The sequence below is a fragment of the Diadema antillarum genome, unplaced genomic scaffold (genome assembly GCF_040938485.1).
Source record: "Diadema antillarum isolate AM-2024a unplaced genomic scaffold, OU_Dant_1.0 seq00000341_RagTag, whole genome shotgun sequence".
NCBI lineage: Eukaryota > Metazoa > Echinodermata > Echinoidea > Diadematoida > Diadematidae > Diadema > Diadema antillarum.
In genome coordinates, this window is record NW_027271354.1 from 851,158 (window position 1) to 865,762 (window position 14,605).

General features: G+C 38.5%; 1 protein-coding gene across 1 annotated transcript in view; it reads left to right on the forward strand.

Moving 5' to 3' along the window:
• The window catches only part of LOC139730879 (protein SSUH2 homolog), a 29,455-nt gene that overhangs the window by 7,253 nt on the left and 7,597 nt on the right, over window positions 1-14,605 (forward strand). Inside the window, exons 2-7 of the mRNA XM_071641756.1 lie at window positions 5,070-5,265; window positions 7,792-7,908; window positions 9,789-9,937; window positions 10,949-11,078; window positions 12,361-12,421; window positions 13,885-14,009. Coding sequence (XP_071497857.1) covers window positions 5,070-5,265; window positions 7,792-7,908; window positions 9,789-9,937; window positions 10,949-11,078; window positions 12,361-12,421; window positions 13,885-14,009 — 778 coding nt within the window. The remainder of the gene's footprint in view (window positions 1-5,069; window positions 5,266-7,791; window positions 7,909-9,788; window positions 9,938-10,948; window positions 11,079-12,360; window positions 12,422-13,884; window positions 14,010-14,605) is intronic.

The window sequence follows — 14,605 nt, forward strand, 5'->3', positions numbered from 1 at the left end:
TGCAAAAATCGATAAGTCCATATTTGCCAAATGGAGATATTTGCGATTAAAGGTCAAGTAAGATAAAGAGAATAATAAGAAAATGTTTGCTTCTTTCGACCATAACTTCAAAAATGTACCTAATGACCAATATATCATTTAAAAGGTATTATTTTGTAGTTTATGACCTTAGAGACCTTGCTTCAAAATACTGATGTTGGCAATTTTTCTTAAAATTATGAGGTAGATTGATCCATGATAAGGTAGATAGAACTTGGATGCAACTGCTCATTAGATCACACATCTGCAAAATTTTGCTCTAATAACAATGTATGTGTTTTGAATAACAATAAGTCTTTGCTGAAAGGAAGATTCTTTCTGGTGTGTGGATTTGAAGTACTTTTTATAAATAGTGTGGAGCAATTAGGAGCAGATAAAAATATTCAAAAGCTGTTGGTAGTATCTTAATAACTAGTCCAGAGTATACTTGGATAGGTGTCTATGGAAAATGAGTGTTATAATACATTTGAGGCAAAATTAGCTAATGCTCAGTAGGTTAAACAGTACACAACTGTCAACTGGAAGCCAGTGTAGCGTCTTGGAAATAGTGAAATCTGTTCATGTTTCATGATTTCGGATTTTACTTGTGCAGCCAAATGTTGGGTTGCTTTTATTGTCATCTCTGTATTTAGACCTAGTAGTCTGTCTAGACCATGCATTTATGCTTGTGATTTCTCATGTTTGTGTTTCAAGACAGATGTGTGCATATCACAGAACAGCCACAGTCTCTTATTATATGCCACATCCATGTCAAATACATGATTGTGCCCTGCTACATTGACGATGCATTGGGTGTATTTGAACAGTTGTCTTTGATATGTCTGTGGAATAATATCATTTAGATTGGTTTGCTAAATTTATGCAGACTGTTCTCTTACTTCAGAATTTATTATATTTTTATTACATGTACGTGTACCAGAAATCACTGAATGTTGTGCCTCCAGGACATGTCGATACAGTGCTCACCCAGTAATCAATTGAACTGATTCTGCAGGAACCCTGCATAGAAACAAAATTAGTCAAAATACAGTTTTACGTGTTATTTTTCACACATAATCAGAACCATAATCTGTTTCATCAAAGCACATTTGGCTCAAGGACATGCTGATACAGTGCTAAAGTTTGAGCCGCAACCAGTCAAAAACAAGCCTTTGATAAATATGCCCTTGATCAGCTAAATAGTTATAATTTACTGTTGGTTCCTCAAATTGTCTATGTAGCATTTTATTGGGCAAAAAAGGAAGGAGTTTACCTCCTTAATTAACTCAAAGCAGTCAACATGTATGGTATGAGATATATTAATGGATCATCGATGGATCTGAAGGAGAGAGAGAGAACTACATCATATGGTAGACAAACAGAGAGACAGGAACAGAAGGTTATCAAATATTGTTGTGTGCATGGCAGATTGTCGTTAAAGGGAAAGTAAACCCAAAGAGCAATGTGGATTGAGTGAAAGCAGTAATATTAGTAGAACACATCAGTAAAAATTTGAGGAAAATCGGGCAATCGATGCAAAAGTTATGAATTTTTAAAGTTTTGGTGTTGCAACTGCTGGGTAAGGAGACTACTAGAGGTTATGACGTATGAGTGGACTACAATATAAAGAAAATAAAAAGGGAATTCCATGAAAATTCATTTTTCATGAAAATTACACATTCCATCAACTTGATACTGACATATGTTAGGGGTAGCACTTATTCCCCCTGCTTTCTGAAAGCGGTTAGTCAAGAACTCTTTCATTTTGCTAGAAAAGTGAATTTTTGTGGAATTCCTTTTATATTTTCTTTATATTGTGGTCCTCTCATACGTCATAACCTCTAGTAGTCTCCTCATCCAGCGATTCCAACACCAAAACTTTAAAAATTCATAACTTTTGCATCGATTGTCCGATTTTCCTCAAACTTTCACTGATGTGTTCTACTAATGTTACTGCTTTTACTCAATCCACATTGCTCTTTGGGTTTGTGTTCCCTTTAATGCGTGCTTCCCTGCTCATGGCAGAATGTCGCTAGGGTGTAGGAATGTGCATAATGGTTTTATTCTGCCATGTGCATGAAGATATTGGTTATTGTAATCATGCATTCACATAAGACGGACAGTCCTGAAAACAGACTTTTAGATGGGCAAAGTGAATGACAGAGGAAAAAACTTACAAATGAACCAATGAACTCAGTAGATAGACTGATGTAAGTGAAAGAAAAATTGATGGAAAGGTGATAGACATATATGCTATAGGAAATAGAGTTTGGAGTCCAGCAATGATAGTCAGATAGATTGATTGATAGATAACAGACAGATACTATCTGGAATGTTGACGTCATTAGCAATTAAGTCCTGTGGTACAGGCTTACAGTTTGGTCAAGACAAGGCCATTTCATTGATATTGCATGGGTTCCGTATTATAGGAAGTTGTATGACGTCAAGCAGAGGTTTGACGTCATCTCAAGTTAAATGGTTGAGAACACTTTGACAGGCAGAAATGCCAGCCAATGAGGAAATAGCATAGGGTAAGATCTTTTGTAAAACTTTCCCAGAAGTCACTCCATCTGACTTTACATGGAACCTATGGTATGATGATTGTATAAATATGAGATGTTGAGACGTAAAATTCAAATGTCGCATATTACTGGATGCTGAACACTCGGAATCAAGCTTCGTCACTTCAAATTGGGAAGTTGAGTGTAGCAGAGTGTTAGAATAGCTGTGATTTGGGATTGTTGCATTTTGGCTGGGACAGATTGTGCAGAGAAAATCACTCACGAGAAGATTGGAGTTGAAACACCAATAACTGTTGTAGGTACTTAACCACTGAAAGTTGCATGCGCTTTGTATTCCTGTAAGTTTAATAATTTCAGTTATGGCATTGTAAAATGTGTTATGAATGCCAGTACAAACACAAATTAATGAGAATTGCAGAATTTATGTGAACCCAGGACAGCCAGAGAAAAGGGTTCATTGAAGACAACAGTCACAAGAGGGGTGACTCGCTACTACAGGCAGGGCATGGGTGATACAGCAGCCCAGCAGGGGAAGGTACAGCCGAGCAGAGCAACCAAGCTCAAGAAGAATTTGATATTGATGTTGTACCTATAACTAGTAATTGTAATCATAATCACATCTCATACAGCTCTATGATAATTTTTTTGTTGTTGTAAGACATACCATGGTATGAATGGCTAATTGCCACTGAGTTTGTGCAACCAGAGTGCCTCAAAATGATTACTAATTTTGAGGCACTTTGGTTGTACAAACTCGGGGGCGGATCCAGGTATTCTGTAAGGGGGGGGGGGCGCAAATAATATTTCTGGTGCTACTATTTTTAAAAATTTCTTTTGTTTTAATAACTAGAGGGGGGTGCACCAGCCCCCCCCCCCCCCCCCCCCCCCCCCCCCCCCCCCCCCCCCCCCCCCCCCCCTGGATCCGCCACTGCAAACTGAACAAATTAACATTGAACAGGTGGTGGTACAATTGCTTTATAGTACTTGTATACTATCATCCAATTCACAGAAAAGAAATAATTTGATTTAACATTTTCTTGCATGAAAATTGATAATGCTTCCCAGTCCACTAGAATGTAAGGCCTGCATGAATACACCTTGGTCACAGGCAAACACACACACACTCACACACACACACACACACATGCAAACTGTTACATACCAGGGAGGCATCACTGACATAGCCCATGATTCACACCATTCAAAAATGTGCATAGAAAATTGTGAAGATGTCTTGATAGAATTTGCGATAGCCAAAAGTAATGTGAAAATCAATTTACTGCAAAAATATGAAAGTCAAACTGAAGTCCAGGAAATGAAACGTGTTGCACCATACCAGAAAGTGAAATGGTAATGTGCTTGGTGATAAGTCATTTCACCTTCAGTGAATGATGTAAGAGCAGGAAATGTCCATTTTTTTTTAAAGAAAGACAACTTCTGGTTCCCCCTTTATGCTTACTGATGTGAGTGGATCAGTGAAATACGGCAGGAAGTTTGTAAAAGAGTAAGTGTGCCTGCAACCAGGATTTCCTTGTCAGCTATCAGATAAGGGTGAGGGAGGAGAGTGAAATTTTTGTGTGAAATATATAAGATTGTAGTGACTCGGGTGTGCTGTCCAGAAGTATCAATATACACCACAGTGAAAGCAGTGCCTGTCCAAAGATTGTTGTCCAGAAAAACTGCTGATATCTTGATTTCAATTGTGTTTTAAGCTGCCAAATTTTGACAGTGGGTAGAGAAGAGATAAGTGTCCCAGGTAAGACAAACTTTAAAAATTTGAGTCTGGCAACTTGGTATTGGTCCTTTACAGAGATTCCTGATCTGTAACTTTTTGTGGGTTTTGAGCTTGGGCAATCAAATATACTAGTAATGCATTCATTTGGATATTTTTCTTTTCTGTCTCTTTGTGCCCTTCCCCAGCATACTGTTATTTGTGGCACTTCACTTGTTAACAAGAGCCTACTTGAGCTCATTTGACAAGCACTTAGAGATACTCTCACTTCATTTGAAAAGGGATGCACAGAAATAGAACGAGAGCTAAACTGCATCTGGGGAAAGCATTTTTTTTTTTTTTTTTTTTACAAGCAGTGTGATTTATTGTCCCTTTTTGAACTTGTGCATGGCAAGTACACAGATCACAACCAACCACTTTTATGTTGCAGATTTATAACTAGAAATTGGAATTCAACATGCCCATTTCAATTCAACAGACAGATTAGCAGTGAGATTGCAGCCAGTGAGATTATCATGACATGTTAGTGTCTTGGCAAGGAGTGGAAAGACACAGTGCAAAACACAAATCAATAGAATGATATTACTTCTTTGCATCTGAATAACTTATCATGTTCAGGTGTTTTCAAGTGATATCATGACATGAATTTGCCCAAATTTTGCTGAATTTAAAAGGGAGTTCTCACTGGTGCTATGTCAAAGTACTTCATTGAGATCCACAGATTATACAGAGCTTCGTGACATGTATAATTTGTAAAATTTCATTTGTGTTTATGTACGTGTGTTTTCTTGGTACAGGCAACAGAACAAGATGTACAGTCAAGCACAGGGCTATCCACCCCAGCAGCCTGGCTACCCTCCCCAGCAGGGACAAGGCTACCCTTCAGCAACACCCCAGGGGGGATACCCACCACCGGCCCAAGGGGGTTATCCACCTGCCCAAGGTGGTTATCCACCTGCCCAAGGTGACTATCAGCAGCAAGCCCCACCGCAGGTAAACCTTTGGAAAGAAATTTGTGTTGGTTAAAGTTCTTGTGACGATGTCTGATGTGATGCTGAAAATAATGAGCAGAGTATGCTTAAATGTCTTCTTCATTATGATGACGAAAGAATTGTTTGTTCTGTGGCTGCATAGAAAATGACAGACCCAAGCAATCATTTTATATTAGTATGCTAAATGGTGTGTAAAATCTGTATAGTACCATGCATTTTGTTTCAAGACAGCTGCTTGAAGTCCCCTTGAAATTGGATGTATCTGTTTTCGAGAGAAACTAGCTGAATATATATGTTCAAAATGACTGATTATGCAAATCCTATAAATAAACCTATGCTATTACACCCTGCTCTGATCTGCCTCTGTGAAGATCTGTATAGACAAATCCAGTTTGTATCAAGTTTGTAAGTCTTTGATTTTGATAGGAAGTTGGAGTAAACAGAAAGGAAAGTTTACCCTGTGAGGAAGTTTTTTTTTTTTTCTCAATTTGAATAAACAGATGAAATAGTCGCTATTACTATAGCTTAAGGAAACTTTGATTGAAATGAGACACAATACCAGGAAGGATATGTGGATTTGATGTGATTATCAGGAGTTGTCTTACTATATTTGCACTCTAAATAATTATGAAAGACTTGTACATAGGACAAAAGTCTTATGTTACTTATGTAAGACTCCTCAAAATGTGATTTTTGCTAGTCTTATATATTTCTGCCTCTTTTGATGCCTCCTGATGTATTGATTTTTAGCAAGTGCCATTTTGTTTGTTTGCTTTTATTACATAAACCATATTTCATTTTTTGTCCCCGCCGAACGAGTTCGAGCAGGGGACTATGAAACGGGCTCCGTACGTGTGTGTGTCCGTCCGTCCGTCCGTGTGTCCGTCCGTCCGTCCGTGTGTCCGTGTGTGCGTCCGTGTGTGATCAAAATCTTCAATTTGCTACTTCTCTGTCATTTATGAGCCAATTTTGATTCTGTTTGCTTTATATGATAGCACTACATGGGAGCTTTGAAACTTCTACACAGAATTTCAGTCGTGACCTTTGACCTTGACCTTTGACCTATATTGTACATTTTGCTGCAAAATGCTACTCCTTCGCCATTTCTAACCCGATTTCGATTCCGTTTGCTTTATGTGATGGCACTAGGTGAGGGCTTCAAAACTTCTACACAGAATTTCGACCTTTGACTTCTTTGACCTTTGACCTTGATTTTTGACCTGTATTGTACATTTTGCTACAAAATGCTACTCCTTCGCCATTTGTAACCCGATTTCGATTCCGTTTGCTTTATGTGATGGCACTAGGTGAGGGCTTCAAAACTTCTACACAGAATTTTGACCTTTGACTTCTTTGACCTTTGACCTTGATTTTTTGACCTGTATTGTACATTTTGCTACAAAATGCTACTCCTTCGCCATTTGTAACCCGATTTCGATTCCGTTTGCTTTATGTGATGGCACTAGGTGAGGGCTTCAAAACTTCTACACAGAATTTTGACCTTTGACTTCTTTGACCTTTGACCTTGATTTTTGACCTATATTGTACATTTTGCTACGAAATGCTACTCCTTCGCCATTTTTAACCCGATTTCGATTCCGTTTGCTTTATATGATGGCACTAGTTGAGGGCTTCAAAACTTCTACACAGAATTTTGACCTTTGACTTCTTTGACCTTTGACCTTGATTTTTGACCTATATTGTGCATTTTGCTACAGAATGCTACTCCTTCGCCATTTCTAACCCGATTTTGATTCCGTTTGCTTTATGTGATAGCACTAGGTGAGGGCTTCAAAACTTCTACACAGAATTTTGACCTTTGTCTTCTTTGACCTTTGACCTTGATTTTTGACCTATATTGTACATTGGCTACAAAATGCTACTCCTTCGCCATTTCTAACCCAATTTCGATTCCATTTGCTTTATGTGATGGCACTAGGTGAGGGCTTCAAAACTTCTACACAGAATTTTGACCTTTGACTTCTTTGACCTTTGACCTTGATTTTTTACCTATATTGCACATTTTGTTACAAAATGCTACTTCCGGCGGGGACATATGTTACGCACCGCGTAATTTCTACTTTTCCTTGTTTGCCAGTCTACATGAGCAAAATAGATATTTGAGAGAATTCATTCAGTCAACCTGTCCTGTACATGGTGAAGTAACTATTAGTCTTTAATCAATCAATCAATATATATATATATATATATATATATATATATACTGTCAAAGTGGTTTCTTTCGCGGTGGTTTTATTTTTGCGCTTTTCGTGCTTTGAGGTTGAACCGCGAATTTAACATCACGCGAAAATGTTTTGAACTCGTCGTTTGTTACAATGCTATCATTGCCGACCGCGAATCTAAACACGCGAAAAAATCGGCACCGATGGACACCGCGAAAGTTTCTGTACGCGAAAGAAACCACTTTTACATTATACATGTATAATATGTATTTTATTATTATTATTATTATTATTATTATTGTATATTTGCATGTATATAGTTATATCTTTTTGCTATTACACAGGGAGGAGGAGGCTACCCACCACCCCAGGGTCCACCCCCTGGGGATGCTCAGGGTGTTGACTCACCATCTTTCAAGGGTGAGGTGCCAGACGATGACATAGAGTTTGACCCAAATGCGGTATGTCACATAGTGATTATTTGATCGATGTCGTTCCTTGCATTTGTAGCACCTGGGCCCTGTTGCAAGAAAGTTGCAATCAATTGCAAATAATTACTAATTTTGAAGCAACCATTCTGATTGGCTCAGGGTCTGCCCTATTAAGAAGACATGCATGCAACAATGATTTTGATTGGCTAGTGACAATCAGTTGCAAGTTGCGTTTAAACGCAAAGTTTCTAGCAACGGGGCCCTGGCCAGTTCATGTCTGACAGATGCTATTGAAGCCCTTGCCCAAAATAGTTTCAGCAGTGTATAATAGGAGTGTCCAGAGAGAAACTAAGAACTTGATTAAATGATTAACTTACTGTTGAATGGAAATATTTTCTCCCAAATAAATTGTTGTGCTCAGTCAGGGAAGATGAATTCAGTGTGTTTTTAATTTTGTAGATGATGACAATTGAGCAAGTACTTCAAACATAGCAGTTATACTCCTATGATATATCTATCGTGAAGTCATTAAAGAATTGAAAAAAAAATGTATGATAAGCCTGAAATTTGTACACTTTTATTTTCATACTAGTTTCATGTTGCTCAAAATGCAAAAAAAAAAAAGAAGAATGATTTCCTCTTTACAATAGTGACACCAGGGGTGTATCCAGGATTTTTTCTGGGGGGGTCGTAATCAAAGTTTTTGGACCTTTACCTTTGCGAGGGAGCGGAGCGACCGAGCGGGGGGAGGGTGTGGGAGGGGGGTGTCCCCCCTCCCACAGTAGGGAGTTTTTGAATTTTATATCTTAAAATGGGGCCATTTGGTGCATACAAAAGTGACTTTTTCAGCATACTTAAAAAAAAAAACACCCATTCATCATGTTAAAATTGGTGATAAAACCTGTGTTGGTCACTTGTAAGTTCGTTAATCGGTAAGTTGAAAACTGCATAAGTGCATTTAAAAAAAGTTGCTAACTAGCTAACCTTACACCTTCCTAATACATAGACCCCAGGGTAAAAAGCCCTCGAAAAACAGAAATTGTCTTTTACAAAAAGTGGACCTTTTGAAAATTTGGGGGGGTCGTACGACCCTCCCGACCCCCCCCCCCCCCCCCCCCCCCCTTGCATACACCCATGGACACATTATTTCATGAAGTGTGGAACCATGTAACCCTTTTCCAAAAACAAAAATATAAATGTACAGATAAATGCAAATTCAAAGCTTTGGTTCATGGGTGTTGGTACTTATGATAATTGCCTAGACACAAAATCGTACTGAGTTAGTGTATTAATCATGTATTACGGTATTACTGTGGGTTCTATTTAGGGGATCCTAAACTTACCTTCATATGTTTTAATGAAAATTGATATACTCTTCTCTAGTTTTACACTTTTTGCAAACCTACGAGGAGAAAAAATATGAAGACTGCAATGACTTTAGGCATTAACAATAATATTGAATAGCCAATTGCATTTTAGATACAGAAAAGAATATAATTAGACAAATTCCATTAAATTTTAGTCGATGTCATGCGTAATATATAATTCCCAGATGGTAAACCCAAATATGCATAAGATCTTGTATAACCCAACTTGAAGGACAACCTTGCTCAGTACTGCACCATGTAGTGCACTCTTAAATCTTCAAGTGCTCAATGATATTACTTTCCAAAACACCATTCTCTGTGAAATAGGTCTCTCTAGATATGAAATATGTTGCTTGCAAGAATGCCTGGTATGAATGCTTGAAGATTGAAGCAAGCACCTGCTAAGTCTTTCTGCTCAAAGTCAAAACAGATGTTGTATAACAATGTAACATGACAGGGTGTAAGACAAGTAATTGGTTATGTGTTAGGCACTTTGTGATTCTCAGTTTGAAGGGGTATCTGTTTGTATTTGCCTTAATGTAGGCAAGCAGTGGGCCTCCTGAACCAACTGCCCCACCAGCTGACAAGATGGATCAGGTGTCTGGCTACAACATGATGGATGCCCCCCTGCCTCCCCCTCCCCCACCCTCTTACAGTGAGGCTGTTCAGCCCACACGTGAAGCAGTTAACCAGTAAGCAGCACTAAGCAAAAATACATATGTTTTCTTACAAAAATTGCAGACATGATTGACATTTATGCGAAGATCCAAATATTAGACCAAGACAACTGCCCAATACTGTCCTCTGCTTGCAACTTGCTCTGTAATGCATAAAGTACTGTATTTACCATGATTTTTGCAGTGTTTTGTAAATGTGAAGGATTGACAGCATGCCAAAATGCCTCCTGTGCCTCCTGCAAAATTATCTGCTAGATAAGAAATTGTTGACATGTCATGTGCCTCTTAAAGAGAATTTATCACTCTTACTTCCAAGTTTGTTGCTATTCACAGTTATGATATTCAGTCCCTTACAAAATTGTCAACCAAGTCCCAATTCACAAGATTTGATACCCATGAAATATAGGGTATGGTATATCATGCAGATGAGATATGTATGAGACCAGGGCCCCATTTTTATCAAAAGATATAATCAATTAGAAATTTTTGTTACCGTTACACAGGCTGCTGTAGACTTATGATAGAAATCAACTATATGATCAATTATAACTCTTCATAAAACCGGGCCCAGACTACAGATATTCTTATTCTTCTCTTAGGTTTTTGATGTTTGCATCATGTTGTTAAAGTAACTCAATTACAGACACGTATGCATTTGGAAGGCATTAGTATTCTAGGTAGCAATGAAAATGATGCCTATTTACAGAACATTTTTTTTTTAACTTTCTTGTCATATTTTTGTACTAGCCAAGAAAAGAATTTGCTTTCACTTTTGTAATTTGTTTTTATCGAATTTTGTAGGCTTCTCCTCTCATGCAAGATAGCTAGACTTCAAATGAAGTGTTGGATAATTCTGACAACTTGGTATGTTTCAAAACAACTTTGGTACCAGTAAACATCTGTTCAGTTATAAAGACAGAAGAAGTGCAGAATCCACTGATGAATTATACTCTCATAGAGAAGGAAATCAGAGGAGAAAAAAAATCAAAATAATTTTACTATTTCGTGATGATTTTGTGTTTGAAGAGCACCCACACTGACTGATGATGAAGCCCGTGAGGCGCTGCTCGGCTACGTGGCCGAAAATTGCTGCCGTGGGAAGAAAGCAGCAACTGAGATGAAGGTCAATGATCTCGACCATTCTGCAGCATTTCATGTGAGTTCTTCATACATCTATGTGTCTCCAGACCTGTGTAGCTAATCTAGCAAATCATGAATGTGTGTATTAGGTACGCAAAATGTACATTTTTTCCCATGAATGCCTCCAATTAGTTTCTGATGTAGTGCCTGTATACGAAGTGGTATGGAATAGTTTACTTTCAGATGATTGATAGTTTTGAAAAGTGATAATTTTCAGAGGCTGCACTGTTGTGCGAACCGTTTCATTCATTTACCAATCTGTAGAGATGTGTATTAGGTACTGCTATCAATAGTGCAGAATGATTTCTGTGTCTTACTTGTGAAAAGGAAAGTCTCATACAAAATGTGCATTTTCACATTTGTTGTATGTGTACATTTATCATTCACATGTCCTTATGTATCTGGAATGTTTGGAATGCTTTAATACCTATCAAGCCAGATACATATCAAGTTATGATGCTGGAGGATTTGCTTTTTCTGCTCTTCAATAGATTACCAGCTTGGTACATACCAGTACCTTTTTTTCAATTTTGGTCATTTGACTTTGTTGTGTGTGTGTGTGTGTGTGTGTGTGTGTGTGTGTGTTAGCTTTGTCATATCTTGAACATATCTATTTTAGACTGGCTATCTATTGACGTCAATGGAGGCAGTCGGAGATAACAAAGTAGAACGTCCTTGTGTGATCTGCAAACACAAATAAATACACCCAGGAAGTATATGATAAAAGCATTGTCATACTCTTAGCAAGAAGACACTTATAAGTAAAGGCACATGTGATCAGTTAATTGTGAAGGATTTTCAAACAATTTGATCTTTATAATTGCAATTGATATATTCCAACACAACAATTAATCAGTCATTTACTTGACAAATGTCAATGTAAGAAAGCAAAAAATGAAGACAAGTAAAGAAATTGCAAATGACTTCCGTGGATTTGTGTCATGTTTGGTCCATATTTTTAGTGAAGTTGCAGTTAGATATTGATCAGAAAAAACATTTTGAATCTGTGTTCAACAGCTATTGAAAGTGTTGCAGTTTTTTTTTTTTTCAAATTAGTAATAACTTTTTTTTTCAATTTGCTGACTTATATTAAGCTCATAGAGGTAGTGAACAAATTTCAGATTCTATCACATTGTCTTTGATGCAAACTTATAGATTGCTGATGTCAAATGAAAAATATAATTTCTATCCCTTTAGGTTACATTTCTTGTGCCTTCCATTCCCTAGTTCTGTACTTATGATGAGGTCAATGAACTATGATTTTGTTTTTTTCTTTCTTTCTGCAAACCATCATGCAGTATACCCTTGAGACTTTCACAGAGAAGAGGACTACAAAATGGAAACATGAGCCATTTACAGGTGAGAAAATCTGGATTAAAAAGAAGAGAGATATTCTGCATGGGCATTATACTTTAGCGATATGTTTCATACTGACGAATCCAGGAATAACTATGATAAGTGTTGCAAGTATTTAACTACGACTTATTGTCCCTCTTTTTTATACCCCCGCCAAACGAAGTTTGAAGGGGGTATATAGGAATCAGCGGACGGTCGGGCGGGCGGTCGGTCGGGCGGTCGGTCGGGCGGTCGGTCGGGCGGTCGGGCGGTCGGGCGGTCGGGCGGGGCGGTCGGGCGGTCGGTCCGTTGCAAATCTTGCGTCGCGAACTACTTCCTCAGTTTTCAACCGATTCCCATAAAACTTGGCACAGATGTGTGCCTTGGGTTGTAGATGTGCAAGACGTATTTTTTGACAGTACCCAAAAGTATGTTGCCATGGTAACGGCATATTATGGGTACAAATGGGTACAAATCTTGCGTCGCGAACTCCTCCCACAGTTTTTGATCAATTTTTATGAAATTAGGTACAGATGTTCATCTGAATATGTTAATGTGCAAGACACATATTTCTGCAGTGGCAAAAAGTGCGTTGCCATGGTAACGGCATGTTATTGGTAAAATATAGGGCAAAATGCTTCATGGCAAAACTGCTTCATCAGTGTTCTTCCAATTCTCATGGAATTCATATTGAATGTTTGTCTTAGGATATAGGTCAGCATGACACATTTCTTGACAGTGACAAAAAGTATGTTGCCATGGTAACAGCTCACATATTATGAGCCAAAATGATGGAAAATTTTGTGTTGCAAACTACTTCCTCAGTTTTTGCCCAATTTCCATGAAACTTGGTACAGATGTGTGCCTTTGGTTGTAGATGTGCAAGACGCATTTTTCGACAGTACCCGAAAGTACGTTGCCATGGTAACGGCATATTAATGGCAGAAGATCAAGGAAAGATCTTGCGGATTTAACTACTTCCTCAGTTTTTTGACCAAAGCTTATGAAATGTTGTTTTGACCAAAGCTTATGAAATGTTGTTTGGCGGGGGTATAACCAGTCGCTGTAGCGACATTTCTAGTTTTTCCACTGATATACTTGTTAACAGATCTGGTGGTAACATAATGTATTCCTAGCCTTTTGTCAGAATGATACTATATTTTCACACAGAAAAGATAAATCAGTTTTATGTTGTTTATTTTGTCACTGTTATTCATCAAAAGAACATCTAATTTTATTCTGCAAAGGAATTCTTTAGGGAAGTATGATTCATTGACTGTTAGGTGTGTGAAATCTTGTTAATTATACAAGTACCAGAACCATTACAAAATAGCTGCTGTCTTTTAGGGAAATACAAACTTGCTGAATAAATCTCAGAGTTCATAAGAGCTTGCTACTTCCACACACACAAGCAAATAGAACATCATGGGCTATGCATAGTTAAAGCTAATTACCAATTATCATTGCACTACTTCTCTGTTTCACAGGTCAGATCATTGATGGACCCCATAATGGCCCAGCTCCCCAGCCGTGGAGCATTATGGTCAACATCCCAGCCATGTTCCAGAACGGCAAAGCCAAACTAGAAGTGCCCCATACAGCGTCTGTGAAGGTGAGTGTAAAGGCCAACACAGCTATCTCCCAGTGTTTTTATTGACCGATTCGGGTTCGTTGAGGGCAGCAGACATTTTACGGCACAGGGCGCAGCCATAGTGGGTGTATCAGCGACCCCCCCTGCTCTCCCCCACCCCGGGGCAACATGTTTATCACGCACTTGTAACAAAGGTTCGCGCACTAAGCAAGCATTCGCGCACTCAGTACGAGACGCCCATTGGCTAAAGCAGTTTTTCATTCTGCGCGCGTGCTAATGTAGGGAGAGGGGTGGGGGAGTGCGGAGGGGGGGGTCGGCTGATACACCCACTATGGCTGCGCCCATGCCAAAAATACACATAGCGCGTCACAGAATCGGTCAATATGTTGACCTTTTTCTTGGTGGGGCCTGCATGGCATGAACCTGTTAAAAGGTCATTTTCTGATGGGTCAGTGTTTTCTTTTTCAAAATGAGGAAGAGAAATGTGTGAGACGGAATGAGCATTGTACGCTGAGCATGCTTCATCTTTCAACTTATTGTAGCCAATGTGCCCAAATTGATAAATCAAATTGATAAATCAAACAGATAAATCAAACAATGGAGCCTTGCCTGTAGAG